The sequence below is a fragment of the Pongo abelii genome, chromosome 21 (genome assembly GCF_028885655.2).
Source record: "Pongo abelii isolate AG06213 chromosome 21, NHGRI_mPonAbe1-v2.0_pri, whole genome shotgun sequence".
NCBI lineage: Eukaryota > Metazoa > Chordata > Mammalia > Primates > Hominidae > Pongo > Pongo abelii.
In genome coordinates, this window is record NC_072006.2 from 32,181,302 (window position 1) to 32,201,983 (window position 20,682).

At 58.6% G+C, this 20,682-nt stretch overlaps 1 protein-coding gene across 15 annotated transcripts; it reads left to right on the forward strand.

Moving 5' to 3' along the window:
- The first annotated feature begins 7,177 nt into the window (after window positions 1–7,177).
- SLC4A11 (solute carrier family 4 member 11) lies at window positions 7,178–20,322 on the forward strand. Of its 15 annotated transcripts, none has more exons than XM_009233413.4 (20): window positions 7,178–7,704; window positions 9,210–9,254; window positions 11,891–12,058; window positions 12,183–12,232; window positions 12,486–12,717; window positions 12,799–12,880; window positions 13,164–13,287; window positions 15,709–15,927; window positions 16,015–16,108; window positions 16,217–16,342; window positions 16,430–16,543; window positions 16,628–16,760; window positions 17,015–17,088; window positions 17,499–17,751; window positions 17,823–17,929; window positions 18,012–18,180; window positions 18,264–18,437; window positions 18,568–18,763; window positions 18,846–19,015; window positions 19,888–20,322. In XM_009233413.4, the coding sequence occupies exons 1-20, from the start codon at window positions 7,662–7,664 to the stop codon at window positions 19,955–19,957; spliced, it is 2,643 nt and encodes an 880-aa protein (XP_009231688.1). In that variant the 5' UTR covers window positions 7,178–7,661; the 3' UTR covers window positions 19,958–20,322. The 15 variants fall into 15 exon arrangements, with proteins under 15 accessions (XP_009231688.1, XP_063576796.1, XP_063576795.1 ...); XM_063720726.1 differs by having other exon boundaries at window positions 11,894–12,058; window positions 12,180–12,232; XM_063720725.1 differs by having other exon boundaries at window positions 7,185–7,704; window positions 12,180–12,232.
- Window positions 20,323–20,682: the final 360 nt, after the last annotated feature.

Consider the following 20,682-nt stretch of genomic DNA (forward strand, 5'->3'; position numbering starts at 1 on the left):
TATGTTGCGCAGGCAGGTTTCAAACTCTTGGGCTCAAGCGATCTCCTGCCTTGGCCTCCCAAAGTGCTATGTTACAGGTGTAAACCACTGCACCCAGCCCATTGTTTGATTTTATAGTGCCTCAGTACAACCCAGGGATACCAGTGATCATGGGATCCTGTTTGAGAATCTATTTTTCTTAAACAAAAGAAAGGTCAAAAAAAAAAAAAAAAAAGAAGAAGAGAAAAAGACAGGTCATGTAGAGCCGGGCACGGTGCCTCACACCTGTAATCCCAGCGTTTTGGGAGGCCAAGGCAGGCGCATCACTTGAGGTCAGGAGTTCTAGACCAGCCTGGCCAACATGATGAAACCCTGTCTCTACTAAAAATACAAAAATTAGCCGGGCGTGGTGGCAGGTGCCTATAATCCCAGCTACTCGGGGGGGGCGAGGCAGGAGAATCACTTGAACCTGGGAAGCGGAGGTTGCAGTGAGCCGAGATCGTGCCATCGCACTCAAGCCTGGGCAACAGAGCGAGACTTCATCTCAAAAAAAAAAGGCCAAGCGTGGTGGCTCACGCCTGTAATCCCAGCACTTTGGGAGGCCGAGGTGGGTGGATCACGAGGTCAGGGGTTCAAGACCAGCCTGACCAACATGGTGAAACCCTGTCTCTACTAAAAATACAAAAATTAGCTGGGCATGGTGGCGGGCGCCTGTAATCCCAGCTACTCAGGAGGCTGAGGCAGGGGAATTGCTTGAACCTGGGAGGCAGAGGTTGCAGTGAGCCTATATGGCACCACTGCACTCCAGCCTGGGCGACAGAGCAAGACTCCGTCTCAAAAAAAAAAAAAAAAAAGGTCATTTAGACTGTGATGTGGGGAATGGGCTGCTGCTCCACGTGGGTGGAGGTGAGAAGTGGACTAACTGGAGAGCCATTTTGAAGGAACAATTGACAAGACCATGACTAACTAGGCAACAGCTAAGGATATGACCTGGACGTAAAAGTGGAAAAAGCCCAAGTGGAAAAAACCCAACGTTTTGAAATAAATCCAAAGGCTTTTTTTGTTTCATTCTCTAAAAATTTGACGAAAAATAAATTTGTTTATCCACAAATTATTCCTGTTTTTCCCAGGCCTCTGCATTCCTAAATTGACCAGCTAAAAGAGTTTGGTTTTTTAAAAAATTACATCAGGTTCAATAAATTTTATGTCCTACTCATAAATGACTGTAAATCTGTAAAATATATATAAACCAAATAAAGTGTGAATAATTTTCATTTTATCCCACAAATTACTACTGCTTTTCCTGCAGCAATAAAGTATGATTTTTGTTTTCCTCTCATGACTGGACATGTTTAAGAAACTTTACATCTTTACTCTGAAATTTCATGTCTGGATGAATATACAAATAGAGAAATAAGGACAACAGGAAATGGAAAGATGGTTTGATAAGATTATTTCAGTTTGAGACAAAATTCATGGAATTTTCTAGCCATGAAAACTACATTCCAGCTTATTTGTTTTATAGATAACAATGATCAGAGATCTAAAGAGGCTGGAGGTCTTGCTCCAGGGTGTCGCCCTGGGCCTCCCCACCACCTCTCTCTCCCTGTGCCTCCAAATTCCTGGGAGGAGTTGGGGCTGGAGGGGAGGGTGACCTGGATGGGGTCTCAGGCCACATCAGCCCCCAATGGTGACATCCAGGCCCCTGAGCAGGATGGGGACCAGCGAGGAGAGCCATGGGTGAGGAAGACATGAGGGACACAGATCGGCCAAGGATGGCCAGGAGGTGACAGTCTACCCAGAGAACCTTAGGGTCACCAGGTAGAATTCTTCCTTGGGTAGCAGGTGATGGGATTTTGATGGAGTAGGGCCTGGGGGTAGATGAGGGTGGGGAAGGAAGCCAGTGTTTGGTTGTGAGAGACTGGGCTGTGGAGGGCAGAGAGGCCTGACAGGAGGGCAGTGGGGCAGCCCTGGAATCTTCCTGCCCAGTGGTCTGCTGCATGCCTGCCGCAAGACCTTGACAGTCTGTATGCCTGGAATTCATGAGCTCTTAGAATCAGTGAGCCAAGAGCCCTAGCCCACTCCTGCCCATGCTAGCTTTGGACTGTGAGTATGGACTGAGGGGCGGGGCAGACAGATGCCATCCTCAGGGGAGCAGTTCCTTGTTGACCCTCTGCAGGGCAGGGTCTCCTTGCCCTCCTGGATGCCCTTATGTTATAGTAGCCTGGATCTTTCTCTCAGTAGGGGTAGATGGCAACTGAGAGAGGGCTTACTGCTGTGTTTGTTGAGCACCAAAGGGTTATCCTCCCACCTACCCAAGGGACCTGGAGATGCCCCCCAGGAAAGAGAGGAGGCCAGTGGAGGCTATGTTCCCCCTCCCAGCACCCTGCAGCACTACCAGGACAACCAGTCTCATGCTGGTCTCCTATGGATAGAAAGCAAAAGCTGACGGGACAGGAAGAGTTATGGGGTGGGGGAAGACAGTCTAAACAAAGATTGAGATCACTTGAAGCCAGGTGTTCAGGACCAGCCTGGGCAACACAGCAAGGCCGTCTTTTCCAAAAATTTTGAAAATAAAAAAATTAGCTGGGCGTGATGACACCTGCTTGTAGTCCCAGCTACTTGGGAGGCTGAGGTGGGAGGATGAGTTGAGCCCAGGAGGTCAAGGCTGCAGTGAGCTGTGATTGTGCCAGTGTAATCCAGCCTGGGTGACAGAGAAAGACCCTATCTAAAAAAATTTAAAAAGATTTGGATGGGAACAGGAGACTGGCATGGTTGCTGGGGTCCAGTTAGACCACGAGGGAGTATCAGGCAGTTGATTCAGTGGGCAGCTGAGCCCAGTCACTTGGCCTGGTTCAGAGCTGGACATAGGGCTCCCATAAATAAGTAACCATTACAGATGACAAGTCCTCAATCATACAGAGATAGCATGGGAACAGCAACTCTTCTCCCCAGGAACAGCGGGGAGGTGGAGCAGCTGCAGCTGGAGAAGGGCTGCCAGGGGCTGAGAACGCTGGTCAAGGCAGCGGGAGCCCCAAGAGGCTGGTAAAATCCCAGTGACTTGAGAGAGAGCGGCTGGCTGCGAGGTATGGGAAGCCATGCCTGCCAAGGGTCCAAGGAAGGCTATGGTAGCCAGGATGCTGAAGACCCGAGGTAGAAATAAAAGGACTCAGCTGAGTGCCGTGGCTCACGCCTGTAATCGCAATTTGGGAGGCCAAGGTGCGCAGATTTCGGGAACCTGGGAGATCGAGGCTGCAGTGAGCAGTGATCTCACGACTGCACTCCAGCCTGGGTGACACAGCAAGCCCCTGTCTTAATGAACAAATATAAAAAATAAAAATAAGGCTGGGCACAGTAGCTCACGCCTGTAATCCCAGCACTTTGGGAGGCTGAGGCAGGAGGATCACTTGAGCTCAGGAGCTTGAGACCAGCCTGGACAACATGGTGAGATCCCCATCTCTACAAAAATTAAAAAAAAAAAAAAATGCCAGGCACAGTGGCTCATGCCTGTAATCCCAGCACTTTGGGAGGCCGAGGCAGTGGATCACCTGAGGCCAGGAGTTCAAGACCAGCCTAGCCAACATGGCAAAACCCCCTCTACCAAAAACACAAAAATTAGCCAGGCATGGCAGGCGGATCACGAGGTCAGGAGATCGAGACCATCCTGGCTAACAGAGTGAAATCCCATCTCTACTAAAAGTACAAAAAATTAGCCGGGCATAGTGGCTGGTGCCTGTAGTCCCAGCTACTCAGGAGGCTGAGGCAGGAGAATGGCGTGAACCCAGGAGGTGGAGCTTGCAGTGAGCCGAGATGGTGCCACTGCACTCCAGCCTGGGCAACAGAGCAAAACTCTGTCTCAAAAAAAAAAAAAAAAAAAAAAAAAAAATTAGCCAGGCGTGGTGGTGCATGACTGTAATCCCAGGTCCTGGGGAGGCTGAGGCGGCAGAATCGCTTGAACCCGGGAGACGGAGGTTGCAGTGAGCCAAGATTGCATCACTGCACTCCAGCCTGTGAGACAGAGTGAGACCCCATTTCTCTCAAAAAAAAAAAAAAAAAAAAAAAAAAAAAAAAAAAAAAATTAGCCAGGCACAGTGGTGCACACCTGTAGTCCCAGCTGATGTGGAAGGATCGTCTGAGGCCAGGAGATCGAGGCTACAGTGAGCCATGTTTGTGCCACTGCACTCCAACCTGGGTGGCAGAGCGAGACTCTGTCTCAACAAAATAAAAATCAAAGAAATAAAATGACTCAGTGAAATCTGGCCATCTGGGGTGAGAGGAAGGAGGCAGAGGGGAGTCGGGAGTATCTGGCTGGGACGCCCATTAGGCTAGACCAGAAAGCCTGAGTGAAATGGAGGATGGAGGATGGAGAAGAGAGCTTCGGGAGGGCATCATAGGCCTGAAATGCCTCCATGGAGATATTTGCCTTTAACACTCCTTTGGGTTTTTTGTTTGTTTTGAGATGGGTGGGGCTCCCTATGTTGCCCAAGCTGGTCTCAACACTCCTGGGCTCAAGGGATCCTCCCATCTCATCTTCCCTAGTAGCTGGAATTATAGGTATGTGCCACCGCACCTGGTTTACTTTTTGTTTTTTGTTTTGTTTTGTTTATTTGTTTTTGAGATGGAGTCTCAGCAGTTTCAGTGGTGTGGTGGGGACAAAAGACAGACATAGCGGGAGGGGCATGGAGCTCTGGAGAAAATTCCTCTTAAATGTAGCTGAGGGATAAGGCAGCACCCGGAGGGCAAGGGGCTCTAAGGGAATTTTTTTTTTTTTGAGACGGAGTCTCGCTCTGTCGCCTGGGCTGGAGTGCAGTGGCACGATCTCGGCTCACTGCAACTTCCACCTGCCGGGTTCAAGCGACTCTCCTGTCTCAGCTTCCCGAGTAGCTGGGACTACAGGCATGCGCCTCTATGCCCAGCTAATTTTTTTGTATTTTTAGTAGAGACGGGGTTTTACCATGTTGGTTTGCCAGGATGGTCGCCATCTCTGGACCTTGTGATCTGCCCACCTCGGCCTCCCAAAGTGCTGGAATTACAGGTGTGAGCCACCGCGCCCAGCCGGGGAATGTTTTGTTTTTAAAATGAGCCTTTTTGTTGTTGTTGTTGAGACAGGGTCTCCATCTGTCACCATGGCTGGAGTGCAGTGATGCAGTCTTGGCTCACTGCAGCCTTGACCTCCCTGGCTCAAACAATCCTCCCACCTCAGCCTCCTGAGTGGCTGGGACCACAGGCGTGTGCCACCAGGCCTGGCTAAGTTTTTGTAATTTTAGTAGAGATGGGGTTTCACCGTGTTGCCCAGGCTGGTCTCGAATTCCTGAGCTTGAGCAATCCTCTCACTTCTGCCTCCCGAAGTGCTGGGATTACAGGTGTGAGCCACCAAGCCCGGCCTAAAAATGAGATGTTATACATTTACTTCAGACCCCAGATTCTACAATCCACAGGCAAGATAAGTGGCATCAGGGGAGGACAGCAGAAAACTGTTAGGTGCACCTTGTGGAACCCAGCAGTTACAGTTTCAAGTCCACAGCCCAGTAAAGTCTGAGACTCCAAGGGAGGGAATGAGAGGGAAAGTGGGTGCCTGCATCTGGGTCCCTCAACCTGCCTGCCTATGTAAGGACCCAGTAGGGCACAGGACAGGAGATCTGGGGCACCAGTATTTGCCTTCAGCGTCTGATCTACACAGGACAGGAGGCAGGTGGGAGGACTGAAGGAAACAGCCTCTGAAACAGGGTCAGTCTGGAGGCAGCAGGGGTGTGGGCCTCAGGGGTTCCCTCCAGGAGGGCCGAGGGAACAGAACCGCAGGGGCAGAGCACAGGTGTAGCAGAGAAGGGCTCAGTGCCAGTTCCTCTGAGAGACGGTCAGGGAGGGGACAGAGGGGGCCCATAGCCGACTAGGGGAGGCTTGGTCATGGGCTCCTCTTTCCTCAGTGGGCTGAGGGGTTAGGTCCTTTGAGGAGCGCTGAGGAGACTGTGGTAAGGGGAAGCGCCCTCCATCCCAGAGGCTTTCCTGGAACAAGTGGGTTGGAAGGACCAGGTGTTTGGGAGCTGCTGGGAGCAGGTGCAGAAGCCAAGGCATTCCCAGATGGGAGAGGCTGGGGGTGGCAAGGTGGCTTTTCAGGGATCCAGCGTGCATGCCACCTATGCAGCCATGCTCCGGGGGCGACATCCGCCTGTGTCCTTCAGCTCTCCCTCAGCCTCCACCGGCCACCCAGGAGTCAGTGCCTGGACTGGAGCTCTAGCTAGAGGGCGTCTAGGAAAGGTCCCAAGGGGTGCACAGGATGACCTGGTGTCTCTCCAGAGTCACCCCTGCTAAAATACTATGTGGCCAGCCCCAAGTCAGTTGCAGGTCATGGTGTCGGGATCTTCCACAAGGCCTCCTGGAGTCGCGCTGGAGGAGGGTGGTGTACTCAGTCGCGGAGCCCCAGGCCGTCCATCGCCAAGAGGAGCACTCCAGTGCTTCCCTCCTAACGCGTTCTTATCTTGCCGGGAGGGGAACTGGGCCAGCCTTACTCACCCAAACTATGCATGAGGCTTCCCCAACGCGCCAGAAGCCCTTCCTTCGCAGAGGTGGGCTTGCCCCGGCCTGACCCCGTTCCTCTGCCATGGTTGGGGCACAGTGGCCGAGGACTCCGTCTCAGCGCGGCTGAGCCGGAAAGCGCTGGCGGCCGGAGAGGTCGGGAGGTTGGTTAGCGCTTTACGGAGCTGCGTGCTCCGTTTCCAAGGGCTGTGGAGCCTTCTACTGGGAGCCACCGTGGATCAGGCCAGGGGTTCGTCAGCTGCATTTGCCAGACCGCATCGCAGCACGCGCACCCACACGCGCACACGCCCTACTCGCAGGAGACTAAGCGCCCGAAAAGGCACGTCCCCGGGCGGGGTGCAGCCGGTCTAGGAAAGGGGACAGGGAGCAAGGGACATTTTGGGAAGGAAAAAGGGGGCGAACCATGACCTTGACCTAATAGAAGGCCGAGGGCGCGAAGAGGCTGGTAGATAAGTTGGCGAGGCTCGCAGCGAAAACCCAAAGCAGCCGAGCTCGGAGAGCGCCGTCTCAGCGGGCGAGGGCGTAGCCCGGGGAATGCACGGAGGTCCGTCTAGTCAGTCGGGGAGCGCTTCCTGGAGGAGGAGGAGAAGGACTTGCGGCCGGAGCTATGGGGATAAATGCAGGAGGCGGGGCAGCCAGCGGGCGTGGCCCTGCGGAGGTCCCCGGTCGAAAGGAGGAGACAGGGGCCGGCCGCGTACTTAAAGCGGACGCGGGGGAAGCCCTCCCGGGGTCTGCCTCAGTCGCACAGCTCGGTGGGCTCGTGGTCCAGTGGAGCGTTTTCCCAGAAGCTCCCCGGCCCCGTCCGGCCCCTAACCCCGTGACGCTGGGTTCGCTGGGTCCGGCGCGCACAGGCTCGAAGGAGCCGGGTCTACTCGGTTTGGCCCAGCAGCTGCGGGCGGCGGGGAGCAGCCCAGCCCGGCTGCAGCAGCCTCCTGCGGGTGAGGGCGCGGGGCGGGCGGCCGGGTCCCAGCCCTCGGCAGCTCTGCCTACCGCGCCCGGGCGTGGCGTCTGAGCGGCATTAGGACCCAGGCGCGGCGCGGGGGTGTGTCGCCGGCTCCCGCTGCTGGCCCGCCCGAGTCGCCGAGTTTGGGGTCCAGAAGCGCCGGAGCGCCGCGTGAGGAGCCCGGCCGTGAGTGCGCGAGTGTGCCATGGCCGCGGCCACCAGGCGCGTGTTCCATCTCCAGCCGTGCGGTGGGTGCCTGAAGCCGGGGGCGCGGCGGGAAGGCCGCCCGGGTCTCCGCCACCGTCTCCCGTCGGGGACCCCGGGGAGAACGCGGATGCCGTCGGCCTGCGCGGGCCGGGGCCGGTGGGCGAGAGGGCTGCGGGATTCCCAGCCGCGGGGAGGAGGGCCTGGGTGCGGGAGGCCCGGGCGCGGCTTCGCGGCCACTGCGCGCTTGGTTTCATTAGGGATCTGCTGTCGCCGTCTTGAATTTCTTACCAGGTTTGAACAGATGATGCAGCGGGTCGAGGGCGGGGAGCTCGAAAGTGGGCAGGGCGGAGCTGTGGGGCTCCCAGCGCCCAGAGCGCCAAGCTCTTGGGAGCCCGGCCGGCCGCCGCCTCGGAAGGTCTCATTTAACCTTCCGCCCGGGCATCTTCCCGCCCGGCGCCGCGGTGGGGGCCGCCTGGCGTTGGGAGTCCCGGGACCCCTGACCGTGCCCTGCGCGGCCGCAGCAGTTTCTCCCTTGCTCTGACACACGAGGGCCAGCCCTGGGTCCCGGCCAGGACCCAGGTTTGTACGACCCTTTACCTGCACGTGGGCCGCCGGGACGGAAGCGGAGTGTGCACCGGCCCAACCCTCCCAGACCCTCGTAGCCCACCCACGGCCGCTGTCCCTCCCACGGCCTGGGACGCGCCCCAGCGCCCCCGCCCCCCACTTCAGGATGCAGCCCCGGCTCCCGCCCCGCGCCTACATTCACATCCTGCGCCCCGACCCCCGGGGTCTCCGAGTCTGGATGCGCTTTCCTCTCGTGCACGCGGCCCCTCCTGTCGCTTCCTTCCTCCGACAGCGAGGCACAAACAGCCGGGACCATCCGGGGCCCGGCCCAGGGAGGGCGCAGCCTCCCCCGACCCATGTGTCCCTCAGACACTCCTCCCACCCCCAGTTGTTCTCACTTTTGGACCAACGGCTCTGCCTTCCAGGCGGCCGGGACGCGGTCCCAGGAGTGGAGACCGTTGCCTGTCGGCCCCCGTGTGACCCGGGGCGCGTGACAGGGGTCGGGGGAACTGCGCCTGCAATGGGCGTTTATGGCCCCCAGGACCGGTCTGAGAGTGAGAAGAGGGATGTGCAGAGAGATCCCCCGCCTTGGCATCGGAGGAGAGAGGGGGAGAGGCCCGCTCGGGCCGGGTCCCTTCCTCTCGCTGCAGCGGGGCAGGGTTTTCTCAGGAAAACCTGGATTAGCGAACATGGTACTGGTACTAACTCGGTGGGAAGACATCCCTAGAACGTCTCTCCTCCTCGCCTCTGGCCCGCCTGGGCAGCCCCTAGCAGATGGGCTAAGGAATTGAATTTCTGAGATGAAGGCTGGCTTCCCCTGCTATGGGGCCCCCTCCCCAGCACTGTCCCCTGCTTCCCTTTCTCCCTAGGGTGGCCTGGGTTGCATCCCTCGGAAGAGTGAAGGAATCAGCCAGGTCGGGGGGCGGGGAGACAGGTGCACACAGCAGGTCCAGGGCTAGTGACCTTTCCGCTTCCCTTGCAGAAAACTCTCCCACCATGTCGCAGAATGGATACTTTGAGGATTCAAGTGAGTACCTTTCGGGGAGTGTGCGTGTGCAGAGAGAGCTTGTCCGGCAAAAGCCTCCAGGGCACATAGCCTACCCACTGGAGTCCTGTGGCTTTGGTCGCCTGTCTGGGCCACTCTAGTGCTGCAATGCTTTTGGCTTCCACTCTCCAGGAAGCTAGACATGGGCGGATCCCCCGTGGACCTGGGAGGGCAGGCTGCCCCTTCTCCTGGGCTACTTGGACCAGGTGGACCCTCTGGGGTTCTTCCCCAAGGCTTTCTGTGACAATGGCCTGTTATCTGACCAGCCTTGGGCCAAGAATTCTGTATGCGCCTATCCCTCTGTCCTCACCCAGCCCTGGAGGGATGTCTGTCGTTGTCTCTTTAAAGAAATATAAGGCCTCTGTGCTGCAGTCCCTCGGGCACCTTCCTGTTGTCCCTGCTTGTACCAGTCCAGCTGTCTTCCTCCCCATGTCTCTGGGCTGGCTTCAGGCTGTGTCCTCTGCCTAGCCCCATGAGTGACCTGACCATTCGAGGGTTGTTTGTAGAGCAGTGCGTAGACACAGGGCTGATGTGCCCTTACCCAGGGCCCCCAGGCCATGGGGGCTCTGTGTGCTAGGCTGCTGGTGGGCAGGTTACGTATGGGGCTGGGACTAGGACTTGGCATTGCAGGAGCCCCCCAGGGACCTGGTAGTGTCAGCTGGGCAAGTCCTTAATCTAGGGGACATGAGCACTAAGCCTAAGGTAGAGCTGAGGGCATCAGGGGAAGGACGGGGGAAGAATGGGGCTGTGTGAAGGGCAGTGGAGGGGACTAGTGGGTGCTGGTTGAGGGGCAGGGTGGGGCTGGGACAAGTTCGGTCCAGGGGAACCAGACAGTTTAAACAAGGCAAGCCTGACACGGGGAGGAAGGAGTTTGTCATGAGCTCCAGAACCAAAGCAGCGAGGATGTCTTTTTTTTTGTTCTGTTTTGTTTTGAGTCTCGCTCTGTCGCCCAGGCTGGAGTGCAGTGGTACGATCTCCACTCACTGCAAGCTCCGCCTCCTGGGTGCACACCATTCTCCTGCCTCAGCCTCCCAAGTAGCTGGGACTACAGGCGCCCGCCACCACACCAGGCTAATTTCTTTTTGTATTTTTAGTAGAGACGGGGTTTCACCATGTTAGCCAGTGTTAGCCAGGATGGTCTCGATCTCCCGACCTCGTGATCCACCCGCCTTGGCCTCCCAAAGGCGAGGATGTCTTTTGACCTAATATTTCTTCTCTGGGCTCTGGAGGTAGTGCAGGCCTGGGCCTGGGGGTCACCGGTCCCTGGGGACTTTGATGCAGGAGGCACTAGGGCTTCCTGCCCAGAAGGGGCCCAGGCTAAATTCAGGACACTGGGGGAACAGGGCCTGGGATGTGCCAAGGAAACTGGCGGTGGAAGTAGAAGTGAGTCAGGGTGAGTCACTCCCTGGCAGGTGCAGGCGTGCTGCTGACCCATCCTTGTTTCTGCACAGGTGTCTGTCAGGCATCAGTGGGGTCTGGGCTACAAGGGCCCCTTTCCTGGGAGTACCTACAAGTGAGGAACCTTAGGGGACCCACAAACAGGAAGGGCTGCCAGTGGCCAGGGGTGAGGCAGGGATTTAGGAGGACTTCCTGGAGGAAGAGGTTCCAAGTGAGTCTTGAAAAAGGCCCTCCAGGGAGGGAAGCCCTCAGCTTGGAGGTCAGGACCTGGCATGCCTAGGGTGCTGACCAGGTGGCCTGAGGAGCCAGTGGTCAGGGCAGGGGAAGCAGGGCTGGCCCAGGCTGTGATCTGTAGGCTGCAGGGATCCCCCGCAGGGTTCAGGGCAGAGGAATATTTGCATGTTACCAGGAAATCTTCCTGTAGGAAGGGGGGTGTGCTGCGGGCCAGCTGCAGGAATTGAGGACCAAGGGGAGCAGACTCTCAGCTCTGGGGATCCACATCCCACAGGTGCCATTACACACCCTCACTCTCCATGTGCCCTTACCCAGGGCCCCCAGGACATGAAGGGGGCACGATGGGGGCAGGGCTGACATGAGGCCTTGGGGTCCTCTCCCTTGTCAGCCCCTGGCTCTGTTTCCCTGGCTTTCCTGCTCCCTAGACCTTGTCTGATACTTATACTGGGTCTCTTAGCCTCGATGCTTCTCCCCACCTGCCCTCCTGGGGAGGGGGAGCTCTAAGACCCTGTGCCCACAAGGCAGTGTGTGTGTGTGTATGTGTGTGTGTGTGTGTGTGTGTGTGTGTGTGTGTGTGTGTGTGTGTGAGAGACATGTGGATACTGCAGCTTCTCTGCCTTCCCTGTGTTCCCTACTTTGGGAGAGCAGGGGCCAGGCAGTCTCATCTGCATTATTGCACTCCGTGCCTGCCCCAATGTGTCTGGAGTGGACATGTTTTTCTCACGCTGAAGGGTCAAAGCTGCGCAGGGTCCTGGTCTCAGTGGCTAGGGAATGCTGGAGAGTCACTGTGTGGCAGCTGCCATGTCCTGCGTGGGGCTGGGGCAGGACTAGAAGCTGCCTTCCTGGCCTGTGGGATGGCGTCTCCCACCACGGCCCGAGAGTGGGACAGTCCAGAGGTCCCTGCTCCCTGGGCTTGGAGCCCCTCCTTCCTGTGTGCGGCACTTTAACAGCCAGGCCCTCTTGCTCTTGGGGGTCTCTCTTGGCAGCAGCTGGGTCTCTAGGCTACTACAAGTGTGACACAGATGACACCTTCGAAGCCCGAGAGGAGATCCTGGGGGATGAGGCCTTCGACACTGCCAACTCCTCCATCGTGTCTGGCGAGAGTATCCGTTTTTTTGTCAATGTCAACCTTGAGATGGAGGCCACCAACACTGGTACGGGGGCTGCAGCAGGGGCAGACTGGGGGAGGGCACGGGACTGGGCAGGTGTGACTCGCCTTACTAAGAACGACCTGAGGAGAGGGTGGCACCCTGAGCCCTCCCCGCTTTTCTCCAGCAGAGAATGAAGCGACTTCCGGTGGCTGTGTGCTCCTGCACACCTCCCGAAAGGTGAACGGCCTGTCCTGCAGGTGGTCCTGGGGCCTCTACCTGGGGGCTGAGGTGATGGCTTCCCTGAGAATCCTCCTGCTGCTCCCCTCTTCCCATGCCTCCAGGAGCAGCTCAACAGGGAGCTCCAACCAGCCCAGGGCTGGGGGCTGGGGGCTGGGGGCTGGACTGCTGCGGCTGGCTGGGAGGGAAGGACCAGGCAGTGACAGCATCTCATACATGGGCCCGTGTGGTTCTGTCCCTGGGGTCCCCTCAGTACCTGAAGTTAAAGAACTTCAAGGAAGAGATCCGTGCGCACCGCGATCTAGATGGCTTCCTGGCGCAGGCCAGCATCGTCCTGAACGAGACGGCCACCTCCCTGGATAACGTGCTGCGGACCATGCTTCGCCGCTTCGCCCAGGACCCTGATAACAACGAGCCCAACTGCAACCTGGACCTGCTCATGGCCATGCTCTTCACTGACGCCGGGGCACCCATGCAGGGTAAAGGTGAGGCCGGTCTCCCAGCCCGGGTGGGGGTGTCGGGAGGGGACTGTTGACCCACCACCCTCCCCCTCACTCTTTCCTCAGTCCACCTGCTGTCAGATACCATCCAAGGGGTCACCGCCACGGTGACAGGGGTGCAGTACCAGCAGTCGTGGCTCTGCATCATGTGAGTTGCCAGGCCACTTGGCCCCCCTTCTTGTCACAGTGGAACTGGGCGTCCCATGTCCCCTGTGCCCTGCAGAGGCCGGCCCACTTGTGAGTCCTGGGGCTCTGGCGGCCCAACCAACGTGGGAGAAGAGGGCTGGAGCACTGCCAAGGAACATCCCATTTGCTCTTCTTTTCCCTCCCTAGCAGAGGTCACCAGGGGTCAAGGTCGAGGGGGTTCTGGGTAGGGGACCCCCAGCTCCCCAGGGTACAACTGTGCACTGTGTCCTCCCGACCCCTGCCAGCTGTACCATGAAGGCCCTACAGAAGCGGCACGTGTGCATCAGCCGCCTGGTTCGCCCACAGAACTGGGGGGAGAATTCCTGTGAGGTTCGGTTCGTCATCCTGGTGCTGGCCCCACCCAAGATGGTGAGTGGGTAGTGCCGTGTCCTGGGAAAGAAGGAGGGCCCCAGGTTCCCCGCCCTCTGCTTGGGGTCCCCTCCTACATGTCCTGGCCTCTGAAGGCCTGGTCCTCACCCTCCCCTTCACCTCGGTCCTGTGGGTGTGTCAGAAACATCTTGCTAGGCCCCGCAAGTCCTCATTTCCCCAGAGGTTGCCGAAAAGTTTGTATTTCCTTGACTGAAAGGAAATGCTTTTGACCACTATCCCTATTCAAACATGCGGCCTTCCTTTGGCCTGCCTGCCCGTCAGCCCTTCTTTGACTTGGCTGACTTTGTGATTTGCTGGCTAAGGGTCCCTGCTCCTTCCTGGGCCACACACCCCCTGGCTGGGACACCGTGCTTTTTGTGGGAGCCAGAACTGATACAATTTCGGGAGTCTTTTCTTTTTTTTTTGAGGCGGAGTCCCGCTGTGGCCCAGGCTGGAGTGCAGTGGTGTGATTTCAGCTCACTGCACGCTCCACCCCACGGGGTTCACACCATTCTCCTGCCTCAGCCTCCGGAGTAGCTGGGACTACAGGCGCCCGCCACCTCGCCCGGCTAATTTTTTCTATTTTTAGTAGAGACGGGGTTTCACCGTGGTAGCCAGGATGGTCTCGATCTCCTGACCTCGTGATCCGCCCGCCTTGGCCTCCCAAAGTGCTGCGATTACAGGCATGAGCCACCGCGCCCGGCCTCGGGAGTCTTTTAAGGAAAAGGATTTAACAAATCTCAACAGATGATTGCCAGGACCCCTCCCAAGGCCTTGGCAGGGCCTTCAGCTTCAGCTTCCCTTAGCCTCTCGTGCTTCTGCCCCGGCCTTCTGTGTGTAAATGGGGTTCTCAGGAATCTCAGACATGGCGGGAACCTCCACAAATGCAACTATGCTGATGTGAGAGGAAGGGCAGCCCCTGGGTTGGAAGGAGTGGCCCCCAGCAGGGTGCCCACACAGAAGGAGCAATAGCCCAGAGCTGAGTTAAAGCCTGGTGCCTTGAGGCAGATTCCCCAGCCCCTGACACTGGGCTCCTCCTCAGGAGCATGGACCTGTTCTTTTGGGGTTTTGTGTTTGTTTGTTTTATTTATTTATCTTTGAGACACAGTCTCACACTGTCACCCAGGCTGGAGTGCAGTGGCGTGATCTCAGCTCACTGCAAGCTCCGCCTCCCGGGTTCACGCCATTCTCCTGCCCCAGCCTCCCGAGTAGCTGGGACTACAGGCACCCGGCCTGTTTTTAATTTTTTGAGACAGTCTCGCTGTGTCACCCAGGCTGGAGTGTTGAGGTGTGATCTCAGCTCACTGCAACCTCTGCCTCCCACGTTCAAGCGATTCTCCGCCTCAGCCTCCCAAGTAGCTGGGACTACAGGCACCCGCCACCACCAAAAAACTGCAGCCAGCTAACTATTTTGTATTTTTAGTAGAGATGGGGTTTCGCCATGTTGGCCAGGCTGGTCTTGAACTCCTGACCTCAAGTGATCTGCCTGCCTTAGCCTCCCAAAAAAGTTGGTATTATGGGCGTGAGCCACCACGCCTTGCCAAGCATGGGCCTCTTCTAAAGCAAACATGCACAGTGCCTCAGGACTATAGCTTTGAGCAACAGACGGACAGACACTGCCCCTAGGTGAGCAGGTTGCCGTGATGAGGGCTGGACACTGAGTTCATGAGTTCATGGTTCATGGACAGGCTTCACCTTGGCCAGGCGAGAGAGAGAGTGCCTGATGGGCTTGGATCCTCTCTGAAAGTCAAACCAGCAGACAGTGCAAATACCACTGGGGAAAGGTAGCTGGGTAAACATTTTTCTCCATTGTGGTTTCATTATCTGTGATTACACAGACTTTTGTTGCTTAGGACAAAAGTAATATCTTGAGTTTATAAGAAATCATGAGTTTATAACAGAAATATACATCAATGGTAGTTGTGGTGATCTGCTGACCTGGTTGAAATCATGGCACAGTACACTAATGCCTGAACTTTGTGGAATAAAACCTGCTACCAGCCTCTGGGCACAGTGGCTCGTACCTGTAATCCCAGCACTTTGGGAGGCCTAGACAGATGGATTGCTTGAGGCCAGGAGTTTGAGACCAGCCTGGTCAACATAGTGAGACCTCGTCTCTACAAAAAGTTAAAAATTAAAAATTGCCTGGCATGGTGGTGTGTGCCTGTGGTCCCAGCTACTCAGGAGACTGATGTGGGAGAATCACTTGAGCCCGGGAGGTTGAGGCTACAATAAGCCGTGAGTGTGCCACTGCACTCAGCCTGAGTGACAGTGAGACCCTGTCTCAAAAAAACACAAAAAACAAACAGACAAAAAACCTGCTGCCAGTTCATGGGGAGAGCACCTCCACCTGCTCGGCCCGGGGAGGGCCTCCTCTGTTCCACAGGGGTGGTGGATGTGACTCCCATCCTCCACCCCTAGAAAAGCACTAAGACTGCGATGGAGGTGGCGCGCACATTTGCCACCATGTTCTCGGATATCGCCTTCCGCCAGAAGCTCCTGGAGACCCGCACAGAGGAGGAATTCAAGGAGGCCTTGGTGCATCAGAGACAGCTGCTCACCATGGTGAGCCACGGTCCAGTGGCGCCGAGGATGAAGGAACGCAGCACAGTCTCCCTCCCTGCCCACAGACACCCAGAGGTACAGGGTAGAGGCCGGCGTGGGCCAGCAGGGTCGGCGGGGGCATGGGCCAGACAGGGCTAACAGGCGCTCTGTCCTGTCCTCCAGCCCCCAAAGTGCAAGGACTTTGTCCCTTTCGGGAAGGGCATCCGGGAGGACATCGCACGCAGGTTCCCCTTGTACCCCTTGGACTTCACTGATGGTACGTGGCCTCGTGGCCCATCTGGGCCTCTGCTTTCCAGGCCTTGGGCCCACACGTGTGCCTGTCCTGCATCCCCAGCAAACCCTCTCTCCCATCCCCCATTCCTAGGCATTATTGGGAAAAACAAGGCTGTGGGCAAATACATCACCACCACTCTGTTCCTCTACTTCGCCTGCCTCCTGCCCAGCATCGCTTTCGGGTCCCTCAATGACGAGAACACAGACGGGGCCATCGGTGAGGGGCTGGCGGTGGGCGGTGGGTGGGGATATGCTGGGCAGGACCCTGGGCTGCGGCGCCCACCTGACCTCCGCACCCCCACAGACGTGCAGAAGACCATAGCCGGGCAGAGCATCGGGGGCCTGCTCTACGCGCTCTTCTCCGGGCAGCCATTGGTGATTCTGCTGACCACCGCGCCCCTGGCGCTCTACATCCAGGGTGCAGTGGGGGCTGAGGCGGGAGATGGTGCCTGAGACCCCTGGTTCCTGCTGGGCCCTGACCCGCCCTGCCCCCTGCCTGCAGTGATTCGTGTCATCTGTGATGACTATGACCTGGACTTCAACTCCTTCTACGCGTGGACGGGCCTGTGGAACAGTTTCTTCCTCGCGCTTTATGCCTTTTTCAACCTCAGCCTGGTCATGAGTCTCTTCAAGAGGTGACTGGCCCTTCCGTGAGCTGCTGGGACCCTCAAGGCTTGGGATCTGGCTCAGCCCCCTGTAACCCCAGGGTGATGGGGGTGCCCCCACCATATCGCTGCCCCAAGGGGCTGGGGTGGGCTCAGGCAAGGCCTGGGGCCCTGGTCTTCTTCCTGGCAGGAGGAGGCAGGGGACTGTGCAGGGGCTCAGGGAGGCCTCCCCCACCTGCCCCCTGCCGACACCCGCTCTGATGAGGCTCATGGCCTCCTGGCAGGTCGACGGAGGAGATCATCGCCCTCTTCATTTCCGTCACGTTTGTGCTGGATGCTGTCAAGGGCATGGTTAAAAGTGAGTGCGGCTGGGGGCCACCTGCTGCATAGGGCGCTCAGCCGAGGTGGGAGGTTTTGCACTGCCCCTGACTGGGGGCAGATAGGACCGGCTCAAGCTGAGTGTGTGCCCGTGATCAAGGGTGCGGTGCTCTGGGAGCCCTGGGCTGGCAGAGGGCAGAGCCCCCCACGCTGGAGGGTGACGGGGCTGCCCCAGGTGGGATCAGCCGTGGGGGCAGAGGCACTGGGCCGACTGTGATGAGGTGTCAGAGATGGAACAGGGACAGTAGGCAGGAGTGTGGGTGCATGGGCACGTCGGCAGGGTCCCCTCACCTTCCCCTTGGAGCCGTTTCTCCCTGAGATCCCCTCCCTCCAGGGCCTGCCCCTGCCACATGCTGGAGAGGGCTGAGGCCTGTGGGTCTGTGTCCACAGTCTTCTGGAAGTACTACTATGGGCATTACTTGGACGACTACCACACAAAAAGGACTTCATCCCTTGTCAGCCTGTCAGGCCTCGGTGCCAGCCTCAACACCAGCCTCCACACTGCCCTCAACGCCAGCTTCCTGGCCAGCCCCACGGAGCTGCCCTCGGCCACACACTCAGGCCAGGCGACTGCCGTGCTCAGCCTCCTCATCATGCTGGGCACGCTCTGGCTGGGCTACACCCTCTACCAATTCAAGAAGAGGTGAGGGGCTGCATGGGGAGGGGAGGAGCCGCATGGGCCAAAGGCTGTGCTCATGCGCCTGCTGTCCCCAGCCCCTACCTGCACCCCTGCGTGCGCGAGATCCTGTCTGACTGTGCCCTGCCCATCGCGGTGCTCGCCTTCTCCCTCATCAGCTCCCACGGCTTCCAGGAAATCGAGAGTGAGTTGGGGCCGGGCGGTGGGTGACGTGGGGTAGCTCCCCAGGCGCTGCAGGCATAGCAGTAGCCTGTCCCCTGCTGCAGTGAGCAAGTTCCGCTACAACCCCAGCGAGAGCCCCTTTGCGATGGCGCAGATCCAGTCGCTGTCCCTGAGGGCCATCAGCAGTGCCATGGGCCTCGGCTTCCTGCTGTCCATGCTCTTCTTCATCGAGCAAAACTTGGTGGCCGCCTTGGTGAATGCACCGGAGAACAGGTGTGGAGGGTGGGTGAGGGTGGGGTGGGCGGGGCCCGGGCCTCTGCTGTGGGGCTCTGTCCACGAGTGCCCGTCTGCTGCAGGCTGGTGAAGGGCACTGCCTACCACTGGGACCTCCTGCTCCTCGCCATCATCAACACAGGGCTGTCTCTGTTTGGGCTGCCTTGGATCCATGCAGCCTACCCCCACTCCCCGCTGCACGTGCGAGCCCTGGCCTTAGTGGAGGAGCGTGTGGAGAACGGGCACATCTATGACACGTGAGTGTGAGGCAGGCAAGAGCCATGGACCTTGAGGAGTGGGGAGCCTCTGGCCACCTGGGACGTAGGGAGGAATGAGGCCCTGTGGACAGGGGCGCAGAGGTGACACTCGTGGCTCGGGGCACCGCAGGATTGTGAACGTGAAGGAGACGCGGCTGACCTCGCTGGGCGCCAGCGTCCTGGTGGGCCTGTCCCTGTTGCTGCTGCCGGTCCCACTTCAGTGGATCCCCAAGCCCGTGCTCTATGGCCTCTTCCTCTACATAGCACTCACCTCCCTCGATGGCAACCAGCTCGTCCAGCGCGTGGCCCTGCTGCTCAAGGAGCAGGTGAGCGCTTGGCCCTGCGTGGGAGTGGCGTGGGTGGGGCACAGCCCCATGCCTGCCCACACCCGGTCCCTGCCGCCCACAGACTGCGTACCCCCCGACACACTACATCCGGAGGGTGCCCCAGAGGAAGATCCACTACTTCACAGGCCTGCAGGTGCTTCAGCTGCTGCTGCTGTGCGCCTTTGGCATGAGCTCCCTGCCCTACATGAAGATGATCTTTCCTCTCATCATGATCGCCATGATCCCTATCCGGTACAGGCGGCTGGGAGGAGGGGCCCTGTCTAGAGGTGGCGAATGGGCGGGCTGGGGCAGCGGCTGGGAGGAGGGGCCCAGTCTAGAGGTGGCGAATGGGCGGGCTGGGGCAGCGGCTGGGAGGAGGGGCCCAGTCTAGAGGTGGCGAATGGGCGGGCTGGGGCAGCGGCTGGGAGGAGGGGCCCAGTCTAGAGCTGGCGAATGGGCGGGCTGGGGCAGCGGCTGGGAGGAGGGGCCCAGTCTAGAGGTGGCGAATGGGCGGGCTGGGGCAGCGGCTGGGAGGAGGGGCCCAGTCTAGAGGTGGAGAGTGGGCGGGCTGGGGCAGCGGCTGGGAGGAGGGGCCCAGTCTAGGTGCGGAGAGTGGGCGGGCTGGGGCAGCGGCTGGGAGGAGGGGCCCAGTCTAGGTGCGGAGAGTGGGCGGGCTGGGGCAGCGGCTGGGAGGAGGGGTCCCACCTAGGGGCGGAGAATGGGCGGTTTGGGGTGGGTGCCCAGGAGGAGGGGCCCAGTCTAGGTGCGGAGAATGGGCGGGCTGGGGCAGCAGCTGGGAGGAGGGGTCCCACCTAGGGGCGGAGAATGGGCGGTTTGGGGTGGGTACCCAGGAGGAGGGGTCCTGCCTAGGGGTGGAGAGTGGGCGGGCTGGGGTGGCTGGTGGGCAGGAGCAGCCCAGCCTAGAGGTGGAAAGTGGGTGGGCTGGGGTGGCTGGTGGGCAGGAGGGGCTCCAGTCTAGGAGTGGAGAGTGGGCGGGCTGGGGATAGGCGGGCGGGGAGGAGAGGCCTAGCCTGGCCCTGTGGGTGGGCTGGGGTGGGCTGGGATGGGTGCCCACTGCCTTCTCTCTGACCCAGGCTCATCCTCCTGTCCCTCCCTCCCCACAGCTATATCCTGCTGCCCCGAATCATTGAAGCCAAGTACTTGGATGTCATGGATGCTGAGCACAGGCCTTGACTGGCAGGCCCTGGCCATGCCCCATTCGCCAGCTCTCCACGTCCTCCCAGGCTGGCTCTGGAGCTGTGAGGGGAGGTGTAGGTGTGTGGGTGACTGCTCTGTGCTGCGCCTTCTCATGGCTGACTCAGGCCTGGGGCATCTGGGCATTGTAGGGGTGCAGTGGTATGTGCCCACCCCCCTCCCATTATCCTTTAGCTTCGAGCCAAGAGCGTTGCTCAGGGCAGCTTCTGCCCAGGGTGGGTGGGACTGAGCAGGATGGATTTTCTTTTGATAAAAGAGTCGATGCCTGAAAGAGAAACCATTTCCTTGATTGTGTAAGGAACTTGCTGTACGCACATTAGAGAATAAAGCTCCTGTTTCTAGGCTCCTATGTGCCACCTGTGTCCCTGCTACTGCCACCCCACCCCCACTCTGGGGAGGGGAAGCCCTCCCTGGGGAAGTGGAATGCAAGGGACAGAGTTTGTGGAGTGCCACCTGTGGTCTGTCACCTCCAACATCGCACAGTGGGTGCTGGCCCAACAGTGAAACATGGAAGATCCAGGAGGCCTTTGCATGGCCATTTTTCCAGGGACCTGCAGGGAAAGCGTTCTGTGAACAGCATGTGCAAGGGTCCAGAGGAGTGAGGGCTTGGGGCCACTGAGGTGCTGTGGCTGGTGGAGAGCAGTGGGGCGGGAGGGACCATCAGGGTGACAGCAAAGGGCCCTGTGACTCTCAGATGAAAGCTG